This window comes from Rattus rattus, chromosome 9 (genome assembly GCF_011064425.1).
Source record: "Rattus rattus isolate New Zealand chromosome 9, Rrattus_CSIRO_v1, whole genome shotgun sequence".
Classification (NCBI taxonomy): Eukaryota; Metazoa; Chordata; class Mammalia; order Rodentia; family Muridae; genus Rattus; species Rattus rattus.
Window position 1 is genome coordinate 95151169 of NC_046162.1, and position 20755 is coordinate 95171923.

Here is a 20755-nt window from a genome sequence, read left to right on the forward strand (position 1 = left end):
AACACAAAGGACATTGGCAGGTGCAGCCTTAGGAGGGGACTTCTTGACAAGGTATACCCAGAATTCCTGGAGTGGGGAGCTGGGTCTGCCTGGGCCCTCCTCACCCCCAAGTCTGTTCCAGGCCCCGTCCCAAGAGCCTCCTGAACTTTCACACTCAATTCTTATCACAACCCAATGTACAAGTAAAGAAACTGAGTCAGATGGAACAACTCGCCCCATTCTCCCAAATAATGAACAGAAGGAGCAAGACAGACCTCTGATCTGTCTGGCTTCAAAGCCCCTTCAAGGCAGGCTGAAGGCACAAATCCTCTCAATGGTGTCTTTACTACACTGGGAAGTCTGTTCTCTTGGGATCTCTGCTCAGTGCTTGTCACTTACAGGGTGCCCGGCAGACAAATGCAGATAAAAGAGGGAAACATGAGTGAATGGATGTGTGCACGGAGCTCTGACCTGCCCTTCTGGGTAGATTCCATAACCTGTATCCTACAAGATGGCAGTGAGAAGGGAGAATAATTCCCACTTAACTGATGAAGATCCACAACCCAGGGCTCTTCCCACAGTCTCAAGTCACTGGATACCACACTCAACAACTGCTGTCCAAGGGAGGAGGAGAGACAGGAGAGCTGAGGAAAAGAGCCAGACAAGCTCCCTAGGGGACAGAAGATCAGAGTCAGCTTAGCCACACCAAGCTCCTCGCTGTGACCTGGGGTCATGGGGCTCTACTGCCTTTTTGCAGCAGGAAGTAAAAAAAGCCCATGTGAAGCTCGTGAAGCTTGGGAAGCAGACTTTGAAATCTCCATCTCCAAAGGCTAGGGTTTGCCCTTTTTTATTTTCCAACCGAAATTATCAGAGTCTAAAGGTGGAGCAAACGCCAATGTCCGCAGTTGGATAAGCGGATAAACAAAATACGCTATATCCACAGCAGTGGAATATTACTGAACTCTGAAAAGGAAGGTAGGGAAAGACAAATGGGATATGCACGACCCCTGAAGGCATTATGATAATCAGTCAAGTACAGAGAGGAGAATGGTGGTTGCCAGAGGCTGGGGGAGGGGAGAAGGCGGTTCCCATTTAATAGGTATAAAGCTGCCAGAGAAAGTAAAATGTTCCAAAGCCGCATGGTGGTGATGGATACAAGAAAATGTGTGGACGGATCCCCACAGGTTGTCCTCTGACCTATACAGGTGTGCTTCGACATGAGCACTCCCTCCAACCCTTCTTTCTCCACAAAACAAATAAATAAGTGTAAATACAGAGGGTTGAGTAAGGCACAGTGGTACATTCCTATAATCCTACACTCAGGAGATAGATGCAAGAGATCAAGAGTTCAAAGCCAGCCTCGGCTACACAGAGAATCTGAGGCCAGATTGGGCTATATGAGCTCCTGTATGGGGGTAGGGGATTTAAGAGTGTTTAAATACTACTAGATTTGCCAATTTGGGCACTGGAGGTAGAGACTGGCCTTTGTGACTTCCTCCATTTATTTTTAAGAGCTCTGATCTCTTTAAATGGCCCAGTCCTAAAATCACCCTAGCTTGCCTCTCCCCTCCAGACCCAGCCAGCTTTGACTGGTTGGACCCTGGGAATATGCTAATCAGACAACTGTTGGGAAGATCACATCTGGAGTCTGGAATGGTGTAGTTAGAAATAGATCAGGATAAACATAGAGGAGTCCCCCTGGGAGCAGGGAACCAAAGCAAGCTAATGGAGGATGCTTCAGGCTGAGCTGGGCTTGAGCAAGCCGGCAGGGAGAGGTAGATAGTGCAGTGACTGTACAGAAAATCCACAAGATATGACTCTGAGGGTCTGGAAAGAAAGGGATAATTCCAAAGCCTGCAAGAGAGGTGGAACAAGCTGGTAAGGTGTTCTAATGAATTTCAGTGGCAAAGGGTAGTCCATACTTCCTGTGAGTACTGTCACTTACTTATCTATCCAGTAGCCAATCAAAAGCTTCTCCAACTTTGGATGGAGGTCCCTGAACCACAGACAACCTATATATGTGAAGGCAGGCCTGTCTTCACCCTTTGTGGTCTTGGTCTTCTTGACCTCAAGACAGCATTGGACGGGCCTTAGACCCTACAGGCCATCTTCTTCATCCCTTCCCCTCCTGCCTCCTGCCCACCTGCCTGGCTCACAGCCCCTCCTATCCAGAGCAAGCTGGGTGCCTTCATTTCCTGCCCCACTCCCTGCACATTCCTGCTCCTCTGAGCTCACATGAGGGTCCCTCCCCCAAACTCCTGCCTTATTTCTGCTGATCCAGAGCCTGCCCACTTGCTAAAGTAACAGACCCTTAAGAGAGCAATTACATGCCTGGTACTATATAAACTGATTAAAAGTACTTTAATAATGTGCTTTTAAAATGTATATCTAAAGACTATATACAGGCCTAAACGGGGGGGGGGGTGTTTATGATACAATGCCGTGAAAATAGAGAAAATACACAAAACACACACCACGATTAAGCCTACATAATAGTGTACACACCCAAGGGAGGGGAAAAGGCACAGAATTACATAGTAAAGGGCTGTGGGGCTCTCGATGAGAGGGTTGGGGACTGTCAAGGCTCTTCACAATGACTCCAATTTCTTCATACAAACAAACCTTGCTTTTGGAATTAAAGATTCGGTGCTCTAAGATCCCCCTGGCCCCACATCCTTCTTGAAGCCTCCCTACCTCCAGCCACATGACCTTCCTGGTAGTTTCTACCACATTCCTTACCCAGAGCAGTGGGGGCTACAGAGCACCCTAGCAATGGGCTTCGAAGTCAGTGGCAGAAGCTAGCTCTAAGTTGGGCCGCTGGCTCTCCTGACTTCACCCCTGGACCTTAGGCAGGTTATTTGCTCTCACTGCCTCATCTTTATGACCCTTCCTGCCCACAGGATACTGTGCAGAGCCCCTGCGACCATAGCTGAGGGCTTCTACAATGCTGGGCTCTTACTCAGTATTGTGCTAGCATCTTGTACTGCTCTCCAGTAGCCTGTAGTGGAATATTAGCCCTTCAATCTGACAGGGTACCCTACACTTCTGGGTGCTCACTGTAGAGGTACTGTAAACACCCTTCTCCCCAAATTTATAACCTGCTTGGCTATTTTCCATACATTTGGCATCTTTCTAGGTGCATGACGCAGAAATGTTTTATGCCCAGAGGTGACACTATTCCAACCAATAGAATCTGAGGCTCTTATTATGCAAGAGAGCAGAACACCACTCCAGCTCCATCAGCAGACCATTAGCAACGCCAAGGTCTTTCACCTGGGCTGTAAGACTTCCTGATGAAGGCCTGAGATACAGAACACGGCACCAAGGATATGGCGGCACAGTTTTCCCTGCATACTGTCAGCAGAGGCACTTTGGGCTCAATGTCCTTCTGTGAAGCATGACACAGAGGTCACCTTCCGTGCAGAGCTGTAGCAGGATAGCATCGGATAGCACTTGGGTATGAGCTTCTAAGAGCACAAATACTGGGCACACACGGCAGTGACCAGTGCTACCATTTGTCTGCACTGAATATTACACACAGCCCAGCCTCCAGCTCCAGATGCTCTGCTACACCATGGCTACAAGAGAGCAAGCCATCATAGAAGCAAATCAACGAGGGGCCCCTCGCTGATCCCTGGCTGTGCTGACTGGAGGGATCTCTCCCTCTTCCTATCAAGCGTTCCTTAGGTCCCACCTCCTCTTCCACCAAGCTCTCAGGACCCACAGAAGGGAAGCAACCTGGGGTCCAGAGTTAGGAGAAACTCTAGACACCTTAATCGCGTGGCAGCTATGGGAACAGGCTGTCCCACAGCTCTGTGGGGTCTGGCTATGTGGGACTGTCCAGTGTAGACTATCCATCCAGCCTGGCCAGCTACAGTGCAAGACTTGAAGAGCCAGGGCACCCCCTTCCCAGTGCACAGGAGATGATGAGGTGAACCCATGGCTCAGAGCCCAGGAGGCTGAGTGCTAGAGAACTTCAAAGGCCTCCTGAGCGCAGCCCTGGGCTCTGAGCGGCCCACTCACTGGCCTGGTCAGCTGGCAGCAGGAACGTTTGTGTTTCTTTTAATATCAACTCCCAGGCATTTAACATTCTTCGAAGCTAAAACCAGAAACATTTTCCTTAGCAGAATGTGCTTTCGGCTTTGCCAAATACAACCTGGCAGCCTCCCCTCCCCCACGACTTCCATCTGCTCCTGTCTCCAAGAGTCGATGATTTATGGTGTTTCCTCTGGACCTGAGCAGCAGAGTGAGGGCAGAAGGGAGCGGGGCTGCCATCCAGCAGGAGACTCCCAGCCCTGGTATCTGAGTGCAGAGAGGCTATGGGCTGCAGTGCTCACTCAATGGCTGCCCTGTTCACTCTGCCATTTCACAGCCATTGATGGCCCAGGCAGCATGGCAGCTCCTTACATCTCTTGGCTGTGTGTTTGCTAAGGCTGGCCAGGCCAGTCTAGAACTCACCCCCTGCCCATTGCTTGGGCCTTGCCCAAGGGTGTAGAGATGAAGTTTTTGCTACTTAAGAGGACATGTGAAAGGGATTGGATTCAGAGAGCTTTATGTCATTCTTATTTCCGAAACAATGAAGGGCTGGCACATGGTTGCCTAGCAGCACTGTCTCCCTGGCGACGGCACCAAGGAGCAGGGTACAGGTCCCTCAGCATCAGGAAAGCTGTGTTTAATAAGAACACGAGGCAGATGGCTGGGCCTGGACTGGAGGGTACCACCCCTCTATTCTGATATGGAACCCAAGACAGGTGGGGGGTGGGGGATGCCCACACACTTCCCAGTGGCCCCACGTAAAACACCAGATGTAAAACTTCAACGTCAATATGTACCAGAGAACAACCATTTCCTGCAAAAAGATGGCACAGTGGTTACGACCACTGAGAGGACCCAGGTTCTGTTTCTAGCACCCACGTGACAGCTCACAACCGTCCTTAACTCTAATCCCAGGGGATGCAACACCCTCTTCTGGTTGGGGTCAAGAAACCCAGCGCATCTGTGCTTGCGGCCCAACCTTGCCATCATCTCCCTTGACTACACGGTCACAGAATCTACACACACTGTGTCTTCAGCGTGAGGCCACACAAGGTGCCAGGCGGCAGTGTGAATGGCTCCATGCTGAACATTATCCGGGAAGAGAAGTAGATAGCAGCCTTCTTCAAAACTGGCACAGTGCTCCAGAGACGCAAGTGCACGCAGACCCTTTTTCTCATGTCCATCTTCAGGGCACCAAGAAACACAACTGAAACGCGTGCTCTCACTGAGGCTCTGACTCTGTTGATACCCTCCCCCTCCCCCTGACCCCCACCTCCTCCAAGTCAGTGGCTCCCATCACAGGTAAGAACAGTACAGGAACTTGGAGCCCGGCAGCCCTGCTGATCCTAAGTCCTTGTGGTAGAATGGCAACCACTGGGGAACATGTGACTCCCTTCTGTCTCACGCCTGCAGCAGACACGGCTCATTACAAACATCTACATCTCTTCCTGCTTATGACAGCCTCGGGATGCTTCCCATCAGCACCACACAAAAAACCACCAACGGACAGAAAGCGACTGTGACAACAGAGGCAGCTACTCCATATCTATTCGCCTTGTGCAAACACGGTGGTCTATCTGGGCCAGGTATGGTCGCCTGGAGACCCAGGATCTCAGGGCAGCTGGGACACAGCAAGGGGCCAACTTTGGAGGAACTTGCCTTAGCTTTGAGCCAAAGTCAGAAAAGACCAAACAACGAATGAGAAGGGCTCCTTAGGTCCACAGCCCTGGCCTGCAGCTCCAGGTCTTGCCCTGGCTCCTTACCTGGATCTGCCCCTTGCCCATGATCTTGTCCACAATCTCATTGTTGTCCTTGTTGACCTTGGTCTTGTCATAGCACTTCTCATAGCACAGGATCCTCAGGGACTGGGAGCCCTCCAGCTCAATCTCAAACTCCTGGCGAGAGATAGAAGGAGCAAGGGTCGTGAGGATGGGACTTGTGGCTTCCCGCTTTCCCAATAAGTATGGGTCGTGGCTTTGCAGGACTGGGGTGGGCAGGACCCAGGAGGACCACATCGCAAGACAAAGAGGGGCACTGGAACTTTCTGAAGTTCCTGGAGGCCTCTATGTGGCTGATGGAGTAAGGTTGGGGATTCATCGACCTAAACACTGGTCTTCAGGCAGACGACTAGTGAAAGTAAGGGCTTAGGGAGATACTGCTGGTCCAGCCAGCGACATAGTCACCCTCAGCAGAGAGCTATATTCGATGACAAACTGGGACACAAGCCTCCTCCACTTACCTCATCCCACTTGGGCTCTGTCGTGTCCCGAAACACCCTGGTTTTGGCTTTGCTGACAAAATAGCCAAAGGAATCCACCTCCAGAGTACAGTAAAGATCTGTAGGGGGAAGGACACATGTACCAATGAGGCCTAAACAGGCTAGGAATGGGGCCAGGACACGGGTAGTCAAGGGCTCGGGAAGGAAGGAGTACAGCTCTGAGGAGTGGAACCTAAGCTTTAGCATCAAGGGTACATGGATCCAATGGCATCTCTATGGACTATGCAGCCTGGGCAAATCCCTGGAGCCTCAGCTTCCCCTGTGCAAGCAGAAATTAGTGACCACGGGGAGATGCCACAAGACCAGCACAGGTGATGAGGCTGCAAAGGCCTGGAGGATGCCAAGGCACTGGCCACTCTGATCTTTTTCTCGGTATGCTGTCGGCATTCTGTAAATTTAGTGTCACACAGCCCTTTTGAGCTCCTAACCATCCAGGGTCAAATGAGACCTGCTTCTTGTCTCTGAAGTACCCACAGCAGGAGAGGCAAATTGTAAGTGGCGTGGCACGACAGCACGGCAGGTGCCAATGACCCTGAGGGTGAAAGGGACACCAAGTGGAGGGCTGTTCACCCCAGAAGCACAGAGAGGCTTCTCAGCAATGCTGACCGAATGAACGACTGTTTAGGGGCTAATAGGGTGAACTTGGTATGAAGAGGCAAGAGCCAGGAGTCCTGAGTTTCTGAGTCCGTGTGCTATATAAGGTCATGTCACATCTCTGTGACTCAGTTTCCTCTCTGGCAAACAGGAACTATAAACTCACTGGACAAGAAGTAGAATAAGAAGTTTGATTGAGGGTCGGAGAGATGGCTCAGAGGTTAGGAATGCTGACTGCTCTTCCAGAGGTCCTAAGTTCAATTCCCAGCAACCACATGGTGGCCCACAACTATCTGTAATGGGATCTGATGCCCTCTTCTGGTGTGTCTCTGAAGACGACTACCGTGCACTCATATACATAAAATAAATAAATATTAAAAAGAAGCTTAATTGAAGATGGGTTTGGTGGTGGACACCTTTAATCCCAGCACTTGGGAGGCAGAGGCAGGTTGATCTCTGTATGTTTGGGGACAGACTGATCTACAAAGAGAGTTCAAGGTCAGTCATAGCTACATAGTGTGACCTTGTCTTTTTTAAAAAAATAAGTTTAACTGAAGTGGAGTGTTGCTCAGTGGTAAAGCACTTGCCTAGGACATGCGGGGAATGAGGATCCGTCCCCAGCACCCCATGTGCTGCATACATACACGATACTATTTAAGCCCACCTTTAGGCCAGTAAAAACAAATGCAACTGTCGTAGTTTCTTTTTGAGGCATGGTAGTATACTCTTTTAATTCCAGTACTCAGAAGGCAGAGGCAGGCAGATCTCTGTCAGTTTGAAGCCAGCCTGGCCTACAAAGGAAATTCTAGGACAACCAGGGCTACACAGAGAGACTGTCTCAAACAAAATTCTTAAAAATGATGCTTTAGGTTTATTTTATGTGTATGGGCGTCTGCTTGCGTGTGTGTCTGTGTGCCCGGTGCTTGTGGAGACCGGGAGTGTTGGATCCCTCAAACTGGAGAGAGATGGTTGTGACCCACCCTGTGGGTGTTGGGAACGAAGCCCAGGTCCTCTGCGGGAGCAATAAGCACCATTCACCATGGAGCACTCTGTCCAGGCCCACAACTGCCTTTTATAGAGAAGGAAGCTGAGCCTCAGAAAGGTTAGAAAACCTGCCTAGGATCACAGAGTTTAATCGCAAGGCGTGAGTTTGAGCTTTGGTGTCTGTAAGGAAAGGCTTGAAGGAAAGCAGATCTTAGAGACAGATAGCAAAGGTGGCTTCCCTGCCAGGAGGGTGAATCTCACAACTCAGGCAGGGCCTCTGCATGGGGAGTCAGAGCTGAGCAGCTGAGGAAAGAGCTCTGCCTAGTGGGCCCTCAGGGACTCGCTATGAAAGATGGACAGTGGCCACACAACTTCTTCCTGGGGGCCACGAGGCACTTACTGGCTGATTGTTTAAAGCCCTTGGCAGAGTGGACGATGACATGAAGGAAGCCGTACAGTCCTGGAGACTCATCGTCTGCAAGAGAGCAAAGAGGAGGCTAGTGGGAAGGCAGAGGGGGCTGTGGTCCACAGCGCCACCTACTGGCCAGCTGGGAAACAAGTCCATGTGTGTTCCCACAATGTGTGCAGCTCTAGGAAAGGAGTCCTCTCTGCTCAAGCCCCGAGCTACAACAAACGTCTGAGGCCAGGCATTCCGCATCTTCCTCTCTCTGATCGCGGCTTATCCCAAGCTGCCCTCCTCTGCCTAATCCTTCAAAATGAATCACTTTGTCTAATAGAAAAGGCAAGGCTCCAAGGGAAGACTCGGCCCTTGTTTGGGACACGAAGGTCCCCGAGTGAGCCTGAAGGAATCTGGCTTTCAAAACTCCTTTCATGGCCTGGATGGTGGCACATGCTGAAATCCCAGCACTACCGAGAAGGCAGGGACTGGAAGATTAGGGGGGCACAGAGCAGATGCCATGCAGCACTAGGGGAGCAGACCCTGGGCCAGTTTCTAGCCTCGGCATGAGCCTCCATGCTCAGAAGCCTCCTGTAGGCTCCTGGAATTACGGCACCACCTCCAAACCCCCTTGCTTGGCGTTTAACCTTTCGAATCTACTTCCAGAAACACTCGGCCTGATTTCTCTTATCCCTCCCTAGTCTACCTACCGTCTCATGGCTCCCTAGCAAATCCCTGCCCCATCCTGCAGCCTTCTTCTGTTCTGGTGGGGTGAGTTCCAGCACCATCTCCACGATGCAGGTTTTTCACTCGAACTGGAGCGGGCAAAGAGTTACCTGAGCCCCTGAGAGAGTATGTCCCATTTACAGTCTCTGTATACCTGGCAAGAGGACAGTTTCAGCCACACCGGGCAGTGAGATCAGCCACTAGCAGCCATGCCTAGCCTCCTCGGTCCCTGTAGAAGACCCCTAGCAATGCCCTGGGAGCCTGGACCTGCTGGCTGGGCAGCTCCAAATCTTACCATCTTTATTGCTGGTGACAGGAATGTTGTGCACAGTCCTAAGCTTGAAACAGGATCCCGTGAGCACCTGGAGTTCCACAGAGCTCAGGACAAAGGCCTGGAGATCTGTGGGGGGAGCCAAGTGGAGAGGGAGCTTCATTATAGGCCCACACAAGAACCTACTGCCCTTCTTGCAGACGCTTCTGGAACTCAGCTCAGTTACTAGTGTTGGAGTTGGATCTTTGGGCGAAGGGAAAGTCCCACAGATATTCACGTGAGCACAGCGGTGGCGCGCCAGAGGCAAAAGCGGTAAGTAAAGAGGCCCGTGTGTGTGTGTGTGTGTGTGTGTGTGTGTGTGTGTGTGTGTGTGTGTGTGTGTGTGTGAAGCAAGAGGACACACAACCCAGAGCCCTAGGTGGCGTGTTATGAATTCATTGGACCTCAACAGATAGTAACACCTCAAGAATGCCACCTCCCTGGCATCTTAAGGTGACTCTGAGGGCTAAAGAGACACTGGAGGGAAGAAGCTTGGAAGGACACAAGGCCCTTTGCTGCCAAGGACACCTTCAGAGCAGTATGAAGCTGGGCAGGATTTTACCCTTCTTCTGTAGTTTCTGAATCGCTTCTCTCCACTCCGATCTCTCATAGTCAGAAGACAGAAGAAACAGGTAACTCTGGAGGGAGAGGCAAACTTTAGTGCAGTGGCCACAGCTGGAAAGGTGCACCCCACCCTCTAGGTGCCCCATCAAAGCCTAATCAATCAGGCCCTCTGAAACTGAAGGAGGGGGCGTGGGGGGGTTGGGGGCTGTCCTTTTTAGGGAGCCAGGTAACAAGAGTGGTGGTGGCAGTGCCAATGGTGGCCAGCAGAGGGCAGTAGCTCACTGCAGCTGGGCGAGCATATCCAGGACTGGAGCTGAGGACTGGGAAATGGGGTTTCCAGCCCCTGCCCCTGATTCCCATGGATCAGTGCCAGAAGCCACAGGGAGTGGGCAACCCTGCACTAAGGGACCAAGTGACTCTCCACCCTGCTCCCCCTGACCTTTCCATTCCGATTGTGTATCCGGAATGGGATCGTTGGGGAATTGAGCAGCAGTAAGAACTCATTCTCAAACATCTTCTTTTTGAGGCGCTCAATGGCTCGGCTCTGTCCTTTGTTGGCTTTCTGCAGGAGATGAGACATGGGTGTTTTCCCTCATACGGAGTTCATATCTCACTCAGCTGTGCTAAGCACAACATTCTCCTGTGTGCCAATCAGGTTCTTATTTGCTATAGTCCATGAGGTATTGATATCTAGGGCCCAGGTTTGCACCTCCCAGGACCCAGCTAATTCCTAACTAGTCCTCCTGTGAGTACAGTATTCACATGCAACTAACCTAAAGCCCAAATCCCCCTTTATAGACACCCAAGGTCAGGCCAGACAACTGGACCACCCCAAACCCAGAGCGCCAACCCCCAGTAGTAGTGGAACTACCCCAGTTCCCTCTGTTCTGCTTCACCGCAGAAAAACCCAAGGACCGGACAAGGCCTGAGGCTTTCAGGTGGCCATGGGGAAGGAAGTGAGACTACCCTGTCACTCAATCGCCTCTGCCAGAAACCATCAGATAGCTTTCAGCATGGAGCCCCAGCTATTGGTCTGCTGCAGAGCCTCAGAGCCTGGCCTGTGGTCCCACACGCTACCAAGCCTGCCCTGCTCACCTCCACACTGCACAAGGAGCCTTCTCCAACGCTCCAACTTCCCAGTTCATCAAGGAAGCTTCCTGTGCTTCAAACCCAGTGCCACTGAATTCCCCGCACTCTTTAATTTGTATTAGCCTCATCTTTTCCCCTTCATGGATGTGTGTGGTATGCATGTGTGCGTTCAAATGTGTGTGAGCACTCAAGTGTAGGCCCAAAGGTGATGATGGAATCTTCCTTGATCCCTCTTCTACCTTATTCTTTGAGGTAGGGTCTCTCAATCGAACCTAGAACTGGCTGACAGGGCTAGTCTCAACAGCCAGCTTGGACTGGGGTTCCAAGTGCTGGAATTACAGGACGGCCACCCCACCCAGCCAGTATTTATGTGGGTTCTTTTTATCTGACCTGTGGTTTCTTACTTGCGTGGCAAGCACTTTAACCACTGAGCCATCTTAGCGCTTAACATGTCAGTCTGGCAAGACTCTAACCAACCTCACAGCCAGCTCTGTGGCAGTGGCTCTCACATCCTGTTAGAAGAAGGTAACAAGTTTCTCAGAGGCGGCTCTAACTGAATGCACACAGCTGCCCAGCCATGTCACTTGTGGAGACTCAGGGAAGCTATGAGCACTGTAAACCCGCTTCCTTCAGGGAATGAACCAGGAACAATGTAAACACCCAGTACATGTCTGGCAGTTGAGCAGAATGCAGCTGCTAAAGGGAATCAGACAACCCAGAATTCCAGGTGTACTTCTGTGAGACCCTTTAAATGCGCAGGACACATGGTCCAGTTACACGCACACACATACACGAGTGCACACACTCGCACACGCTCATGCACACACTTCAAGTTGTTAACGATGTAAGGTGATAACCGCTTTTACACTATCTACTGAGTTTTAAAAATTATCAGTATGGCCAGCAAGGTGGCTCAGTGGGTAAACTGAGGGAGCGGACTCTTTCTCTGCATCAGGTAGGCCTGGGTTCTGAACCCAAGTCCTCGGGTTTGGTGGCAAATGCTTTTCTTCACAGCAACACCTTACCTTCCCCAAGCCACTGCTTTTGAACACACCAATGTAAGGCTACACATTTTCCTCCAGTGAGCGCTTCGCCCTCATCCCACGGGTTTTGGTCTTGGTACTTCTCATTTTTTATGCACTTCTAGATTGTTTTCAGTTTTTGAGTCCCCTTCTTAAAATACTAACTTTCTAGTTAACTTTGTATAATTTGTCTACAGTGACGTCTGTGAAAATGACCCACAGGCTATCCAACTTTTAAAAAGATTAGAGATTCACTTTGTGGACCAACATAGAACTGTTTGTGGATGTTCTGCGTGTGACAAGAATCTGGTTTCCTCCTTAGCACATGCTTTGGCCAACTGTTGTACCCAGGACCCCTCTCCCTATTTAGTTCCCTTTAGAGGTGACGGTTTCTCACGAGGCCTCCTGTGCTTCTTCTCAAGAAAGCCTCTCATTCCTCCTCTCTTGCTTCCCCTTTCTACAGTGTGCAACACACACGGTTACTGAGGAAACAGTCCATAATTAAACCCACTAGCACTGGTCCTTGGCCCCACCTCAGCGCTTACACAAGCAGGGGCTCCCATTCTTGCATCCTGCCTCTCGCATGACACTCTTAAGCCTGTAGCCCCCTCTCTCCACCCCCCTAGAATCCCCAGTTCAAAACAGCCCCAAGCCATGGCTTACCTCCTTCTGGATCTCACTCTTGAGGGCAGAGATCTTCACTTTCATGTCCTCTAGCTCGTGGTCTGGGAAGGGGTGTACCTGGGGACTGGCCTCGGACTCCTCAGGGGATGGGAACACTAAGTCAGCCAGGGGGATGTACCACTTACAGTCATACTGCTGATGTTTTCTGTAAGCAAGCAGTGGGAGACGTGAGCTAGGCAAAGTAGCCTCTTCAATGCAGAAGTGCTCTCCCAGAGCAAAAAACTACCCACAAAGGGATCTGCTGAGACGCATGGGAGACGGGAACACTTCCTGCTCTTGAGGAACTTAAGGCACTTGTTCCTAACACACTTGTGGAAGGAACACTGAGAACCAGGCCCTGGTCAGCCAGCAGTGAAGCCCAGTCTTCACCAGTGGGACTGGTGCTTTTAAATCTCCCAAATCCCTGTGTATCAAGCATGAAGCCTTCTTGGCTGTGCTCATGTTTTCCTCTCCCTTGCCTCACACCCCGCCATCTCCTCTAGTCTATCCAGACTGAAGCTCCCAATCATTGTCCTTTATAGTACAGGTGGGCTACAGATTCGACTCTGAATGTCAGTTCCAATCCACAGGGGGCATACAAAGCCCTGGGCCGAGAGTCATAAAACTACATCCAAGCTGGGTGTGGTGCCGTATGACTTTTATCCCAGCATTCAGAGGCAGAGGCAAGTGAATCTCTATAAATTCAAGGCTAGCCTAGTCTACATAGACAGTTCCATGACAGGCAAGGCTACATAGCAAGACTCCATCTCAATCAATCAATCAATCAATCAATCAATCAATCTATATCTAAGCCAGTGGGAAAGGGTGCTATGATTGATTATTAATATCTGCTGTGGGAGAAGAGCTGAAAATGAAGGGGGCTCCATGTCTTGTTAGCCAGGCTGCAGACCACGCCCCTCATTACGTCCCTTCCTAGCAGATAGTGGGGACTCATAAATGCAGCACAGGAGCATAATCCCAGGACACAGCTTACTACTGGCATCTCTGGGACTAGCTCCTGGGAGTTATGTCCTCAACTGAAGCCCACAAGGACCTCTTCTCTTCCAATTCCTCTGAGAATTAGATTTGTTCCCAGTCCTGGTCCCTTATGTTACTGTAGGCACAAAGATCTCCCTCTATAGTATAAGGCAACATGTTTAGCATATAATAGGTTATAAATGACAGAATGGATCCACACTACTGAAAAGGAGCTGAAAGGGAGCTTCAGAGTTAAGAGTTCAAATCTCATCTCCTCCATTTCTAGCCATGTGACCTTGGGCAACTTACTTGCCTCCTCTTTAGCTTCTGACTATGAAATAGGGAAAATAAAAGCCACTTTGTGAGGGTGATAGGAAGATTAAAAACAATGTATCTGAGACATTTGCCATGGCACCTGGAGTGATGGAAGGCCTCAACAAACAGCAGCAGATGTGAGGAATACCCATGGAATTGTAGTTAGCAAAAACTTTGTCTAGTAAGGAGAGAATACTTTAGTTAATTATGGCATAGCCACTTAATATCATGCAGAAAAGTAAAGTGGTGTTTGAAACAACTCAGCAGCTATAAGAAAAAGGCTCCCTGAACAGAACAGGAAAAGCCCAAGCTGGATAAAGTGAGGCCGCATGCCTCTGATCCACCAGCACCCAGGAGGCAGAAGCAGAAAGAACTCTGAGTTCAAGGCTAGCCTGGTCTACATAGGGTGTTCCAGGACATCCAGGGCTACATAGTGAGATCTATCTAATATATAATAATCATGTGAATGTAAAAAAAAAAAAAAAAAAAAAAAAAACAACAACAACAAAAAAAAAAAAACAAACAAAAAAACAAAAAAAAAAAAAAAAAAACAAAAACACCACAAAAGGCCCCAAATTGGGCATTCTCTGTTAGTACAAAAAAAAAAAAAACACAAAACCATTTTTAAAAAATGGGAAAGAATATATAGTCACAGAAAACTTATGCTTAGGTTCAGGGAAGTTATTTTTCCTATATTACCTTAATAGTAATAAGAACAACAACAATAAGAACAACAACAATGCATGATTTCTTTCTAGAAAAGACTGCATAGTAAAACTGAATTGAATATATGTGTACATGATCTCAAACTGTAACCCTGGAAGCCTTAAACTTGCTGTGATCTCTCTGTGTTAGCCTCCCTACAGATATAAGCCACCACTCCTGGCTAACATGCCTTTTTTTCTGAAAGGGGAAAAAGAAGAAGAAACACACTGCCCAAGCCAGTTGTCCCTCATGGTGATCCCAAACCCCACATCCTCACCCTGCAGAGGTCTTCTTTAGCTTGGCACACAGTAGGACATCTGTGAAGAGAAAGACGTGCCGCAGCTTCCGGGAGCTCTCAGACATTTCCACCAGGAAGCCGTCCTTCACCAGCTGCCGAGTCTGAGGGAGAGAGCACCCCCCACCTGCTCAGAGGGAGGAGAGCTTCAGGGCCCGGCCTGCATTGGCTTTGGTTGGACTCCAGACTCAGCCCTTTCTCAGCTGTACTCTCCTCTCCTCTCAGACTTATTGTCTGAGTGGCTAAGAGAATGGTGTCTGTCTCATGAAGAGTACTCAACGTGGAACTGCACAGTGCAATTCACAGACAGTAGGGGCACCCTTCCCCACAGCGCTCGGCAGCTTCCCCTGGATTAAGAAAAACTTTCTGTAGCGACTTGGTTTCTCCACCCTTGGCCATGAACACCTCCAATCTCACATCCCCTCCCGACGGAGAGTTTGCTCTAGTTTCAGCTCATCTTGCTCAGCCAACCCACTCAGGCTCGCCCATGCTACCTTCTCCATGGATTCTTCAACTATGGTTGAAAGCCCTGGGGTTTCCCCAAGGGGAGCTATAGTGGTGGGGACAGTGAGAAGCATCTCAGTGCTCGTGAGACACGCGTCGCTTCCTCCCTACCACCCTCAGAGCTAGTGGGCTTCTTCAGAGCTGTCGCCAGCTAGTCCAGCCTTCTCTGTGTGCGCGATACGCTGTGTGACCTACATACACTATCGTCTGTGGGTGAGCTTGTGGAAAGGATATGATTTAGACAACCCGAAACTGATAGCGTTCTCTGACTTCTAGAGATTTTTTTCCCAGATATCCTCAGAGTAAAATGCACTGTTGCCATTTTCTGGGATGTTGCAGGGCAGGGCTGGGAACTGCGTACAGACAGCTCACGCCCCATTAGCCATGCTCCAGACCCTGTCCCTCATTACTTCCTCTCCCAGCAGACATCGGAGACTCATAAATGAAACAAAGGAGCATAAACCCAGTCAGCCTTCTCTCCTAAATGCTACTTAATTACCTCAATTAGACTAAAGGCACTGTATCTGGGCCAGTCTGTTGACCACTGAGGGTCACAGTCTCCCCAGTTGGTCACACTGCTTTCCCACTCTTTCGTCAGGAAGCTTCTCACCCCACCCCAGGGGAGATGCAATGTCACATCTGGGTGTTTCCGAGGACATATCATCAGCCTGGGTGGCTAAACCATGTCCAGTACTAGCATTCTCTGTGGTTGGGCTTGTCGCCTAGCTCTAGCCTACCCACTGTGTTCATTAAGTGTCTACTGGGGCTCCCAGAGAACATCATCCCAATCAGAGCAAGGATGTGGACCAAGAATGAGCTCTCCGAAGGTCCAGCTCCTGGTGGGAGCAACGTGTGGAGTTTGACAGTCAGTTAAGAATCTAGTTTTGACACTTTTATCTGGGGATCCCTGTACCAGGCTCAGAGATTGTCTTAACAGGTTATTATAGGGACCTAGGAGACAACAGTTTTTTTTGTTTTTTTTTTTATAAGATTTATTTATTTGTTTTATGTACATGAGTACATTATAGCTGTCTTCAGACACACCAGAAGAGGGCATCAGATCTCATTACAGATGGTTGTGAGCCACCATGTGGTTGCTGGGAATTGAACTCAGGAACTCTAGAAGAGCAGTCAGTGCTCTTAACCTCTGAGCCATCTCCCCAGTCAGAGACAATAGTCTTCAAATTCTTTTTTTAAGGGGGAGGGGGGGGTAAGGGAAGTTAGCTTTTTCAAGACAGAGTTTCTCTGTGTAGCCTTGCCCTGCAATGTGCTTTATAGATCAAGCTGGACTTGAACTCATAGAGATTCTCCTGCCTCTGCCTCCTGCGTGTTGGGATTAAAGGTGTGCACCACCACTGCCTAGCCAGTCATAATGTTCTTAATCTAGGATCCAACAAGCTATAGTTAATCAGGGTGGCCAAGGACAGCAGGGACAAGGGATCTGGCCAACTGTTTACTCCTCAGTCTAGGTGTGAAACTGTGAAAGCCTTGAACTCACCTCCCCCTTGGGGGTTGTGACTGCAGTCCGGCGAGGATCAATGTCCTCATTAATGCTAGATAGAAAATTCTGGGAGATTCGGAGGGCATCCTGAAGCAGTGGGTAGTCGGGGTGGTCCACAGGTGTGTGCTTCAACAGATCCTGGGAAACGGTGGGGGCAAGGAGTGAGCTAAGAGGAAACGGTTCAGGTTCAATGAGAAGACAGCGGGGAACATGCAATCAATCCTCCAAAGAATTCTAAGGGGGTACTCCCAGGACCCACACTCTAACCCAGCCATTCCTGTGAAATCAGAATGGAACCAGGGTCTGAGGAATACTGGCGAAGGCATTCAGTGTTCCTCTGATTTCTGCTGTACTCTCATGACTCTCTTCCCCAGGGGCTATGGCCAAGTGAAGCCATACCTCACCAAACAGCTGGGGAACCCTCCTCTACCCACTACACAGCTGTTCCAGGACCCTGGAGATAAGAGGCAGGGAACAAAGCAGCAGGTGTCTGCCTCCTAAGGAGTACTTGGCTAAGTATTAAGCTTAGTAGCCAAGCTATATTTAGGACAGGGCAGTTGGGCTGGCGGTCAGGACCCAGGGACCCTCTGCCTTGTTCCCCCAATGGAGTCTCAATGACTTCAATGCCCTCACATGAAACTCCTAACCCACAATGGGACACAACACTCACGTGCAGGACCAGGGTACTCCGAGTGACTCGGTCAATAGGCTTATATAGCAGAGCTGTGGGAGGGCGGAGAAAGGAGACAGGACAATGAGGTAGAAACTCTGGACCATGAAGACAGGATTTTTACCCCTAACCTGTTTTGCTTCTCCAAATGAATAGTCACTCGCTCAGAAGACAAGTGAATTCTGAGGCAACTCTACTCCATGGAGAAGCCAAATAAAATAAACACACAGCTCTGTCCACTCCGGCTCCCTCCCCACCTGAACCTTCCTCTCCTCACCCAGTCCTGTGCTGGTCGGGTTCTCACAGCTGAAGCTCCCCAGTTCCATCCCCAGCCACACAGACGTACCCAGGGAGGCCCTTCAGCACATGGGACTTCAGGATGACCCTTGCTACTTTTCCAGAAGGATCCGTCCCACCTGTCAGCCACTTTCAGGCACTTCCACTCTCAGGAATGACACATCCAGCTGGGAGCCACATGCTTCATTCATTCCCATTCACACATTTGGCCTCAGCTCTGTGAGAAAAGACTCTTTATGCCCTCAAGCCCGCTGACAAAACAGGATAGGCCGAGGGGCCTTTTGAGGCACGGCAGATCACCACCAAAACACTCCATCCTCAAGCCAGCGGCAGGCAGACTGAGGCGCAAAAGCTTCCTGGAGGAATCTGGGTACAGTCTTGCTACAGAAGCCCCAAAGAAGCTGGAAAAAAATCCAAGGGCAGGCAGGTCCTATGTGCCACACTCCTCTGTGACCTGGACAACCAACGATGATTACTCAGATGCATCAGGGAGGCTGCAGTTAGCAGCCTAGCACTTCCTGTGGGCTGCTCTTCCTAACTCAGGGCTGGTCCTACACACCTGGATCTTCAAATCCCGGAACTGTGACTTCTGGCTTCCTGTCACAGGTACTCTAAACGGCAGGATGTTGGTTGAAGAAAAAGGATCCTAACTGAATGTCGCATAGAACCTAGCCAGACCCTAAATTCCTCACATTTGGACAGCCTCCAAACCAGTCTCCCAAAGCCCTAGATACCTTGTGAAGTGTTAAGCAATCACTTCAGGAACACCCCATGCTCTGAGGATGTATGCTAAGTGCCCTATCTGTAGCCCTTGTTCGCTTGGCCGCCCATTAGGATCACACAAAAGCTCTTAAAAGAAATGGATGTCCCCACTACACTTCATCGACTGAACCAAGATCTCCAAAGGATAAAAAAGCTGTTTTTCTGAGATGGCTATGTATCAGCAGCTGACGAATGCTGTTTTATTCCCGTTCTTTCTTAACCAGCCATTTCTAGCAGCCCTCTCCCCACCCCCATGGCCCACGGGGATGGAATGGCAGATCCATGGGTTCGGGGTGCACTGTGACAGTGAGAGTAAAGCTTGGGCATGCACATGGGTGTCACCTCTGAGGATGTCCAAGGCACCCCATCCAACTGTAGCTCAGGGATCTGCGCTGCAGTGGGAGAACTCATAGTAGAAACACTGAGAGAGATCTCATGGCAGGCACAAGGTCAACAGACGCAGGCTGGGGTGGGCCCAGAGTCCCCTCCCCAGGAAAGCTGACACTGAAACATCAGCCTCTGCAGCCCTCTCTGGGTCCCAGGAGAAAGAGGTTTCTAAGCTCAGAAGTCTGCAGAAATGGTGGATCGGGTTTCAGGGGGGCTATTAATATGACTGAAGTCACCTTAAGAGTCCATCTGACAGGGGCATGGAATGAATCCTACAGTCTTGGTGTTCCATGGTCAAGGGGGATCAGGTGCGTGGAAGGAAATCAGGCAAAGAGGGGTACCCACCCCCATGCCTTTGTTCCCCTGGTTCTGAGTGCTCCTCTGTGCACCACAAGCCCCCGCCACCCCTTCCCTGTTCCTGGCTCTGCAGGGCTGCCCATTCTCTGCTCCTGTATCATGCTTTCCCTGCTCTTCCTGGGATAGGAGCCATCAAACGCCTCACCTTCCCCCCTCCTCCAGGAAGCCTTCCCTGACCATACCTTTATAAACACCAAAAGTCAGACCACCATTATGAACAAGCTCTTCTCTTACCACGTGTTCTGGAACTGCCTTACACACACTGCTTCCTGTCACTAAAAGGGGACGCAGTTTTCACTAGCTCAGCTTTATGGTGCAGAAACTCAGGCACAAGTTACTTGCCTGAAATCACAAAGCTGTGAAAAGGAGATGGATTTTGAATTTTGGTTCACCCACCTACTTACGACTGGACTGCCTTCTTCAAGAGAGTGGCCGATGGAACTCCACATGGAGGAGTTCCAGGAAAGACTCCCTTACACAGGTGAGTGCTTGCTACTCCCCACTTTGAAGCAGACTTCAAAGATTATGGAATCGTGGGGACCAAAGAGACCCTGGACTCCAGGTCTCAGGCCTGCTTCATTAGAGCTTTTTCCTTCTAGGGAGGGAAGGGGGAGCAGAGGGCTGATTCTTTTCTCCTTGTTAGAAAACCAGCACAGACACTTAACCAGGCCCGGCATTTCTCCCCTGACCTCGGACAGACCATCAAGTCCCACAGTTCCCTGGGCCCCAGCCTGTCAGAATCAGCTGAAGGGCAGCACAAAGGCTGATTCCACCATGAGCACCAGACACAGAACAAGCCAGTGAAGATGAGGGGGATGATGGTCCTGAACAACTCGCTGACATACAGGCCTCTAAGAAAGAACTGGGAAGCTCATCTATCACCCTTCCTCCAGCAAACTGCCACCCCCAACTCAGCTCCTGTAACAGGAGCCCCAGGTTACCACGGAGATAGGAGGCAAGCAAAGCGACTGAGAAGGGTAAAGACAAAGAGCCTGGTAGGAAGGAACAGGAAAGGTCCTTAACCAGCTAGCTGCCTCTTTGACACACATGGGCTTACATGAGCCCCTCGTACCCCACCAGAGGTGGCTTAGGTGGCTCCTAAGGCACTTCTTGCTTTAGAGAGAAGGCCTATCAGGTCTGGATAACTCCCTGCATGCACTTGCTTCTGTATCCTATGAACAAGGAGACTGACTGACAGCATGTGCCTGTCCCAGGATACCTCCTCTCCCCAGCTGAAGGAGTGGCACAGAGGATGTGCCAGGTCCCTTCCACTGAAGTGGGTGTGTGACCTTCACAAAGCAGCAGTCGGCCACACCCCCCTCACATGCAGTCCTTTTGCACTG

The 20755-nt window shown here is 50.2% G+C and overlaps 1 protein-coding gene across 5 annotated transcripts in view; it reads right to left on the minus strand.

The window, feature by feature from the left end:
* The window catches only part of Abr (ABR activator of RhoGEF and GTPase), a 195890-nt gene that overhangs the window by 28955 nt on the left and 146180 nt on the right, over window positions 1-20755 (minus strand). For all 5 annotated transcript variants that reach the window (XM_032912343.1, XM_032912346.1, XM_032912345.1 and 2 more), the window contains 10 exons: window positions 17610-17662; window positions 16937-17077; window positions 14917-15038; window positions 12642-12807; window positions 10307-10429; window positions 9866-9941; window positions 9289-9393; window positions 8271-8345; window positions 6254-6351; window positions 5778-5909 (listed from right to left, as the gene is read on the minus strand). In XM_032912343.1, coding sequence (XP_032768234.1) covers window positions 5778-5909; window positions 6254-6351; window positions 8271-8345; window positions 9289-9393; window positions 9866-9941; window positions 10307-10429; window positions 12642-12807; window positions 14917-15038; window positions 16937-17077; window positions 17610-17662 — 1091 coding nt within the window. The remainder of the gene's footprint in view (window positions 1-5777; window positions 5910-6253; window positions 6352-8270; window positions 8346-9288; window positions 9394-9865; window positions 9942-10306; window positions 10430-12641; window positions 12808-14916; window positions 15039-16936; window positions 17078-17609; window positions 17663-20755) is intronic.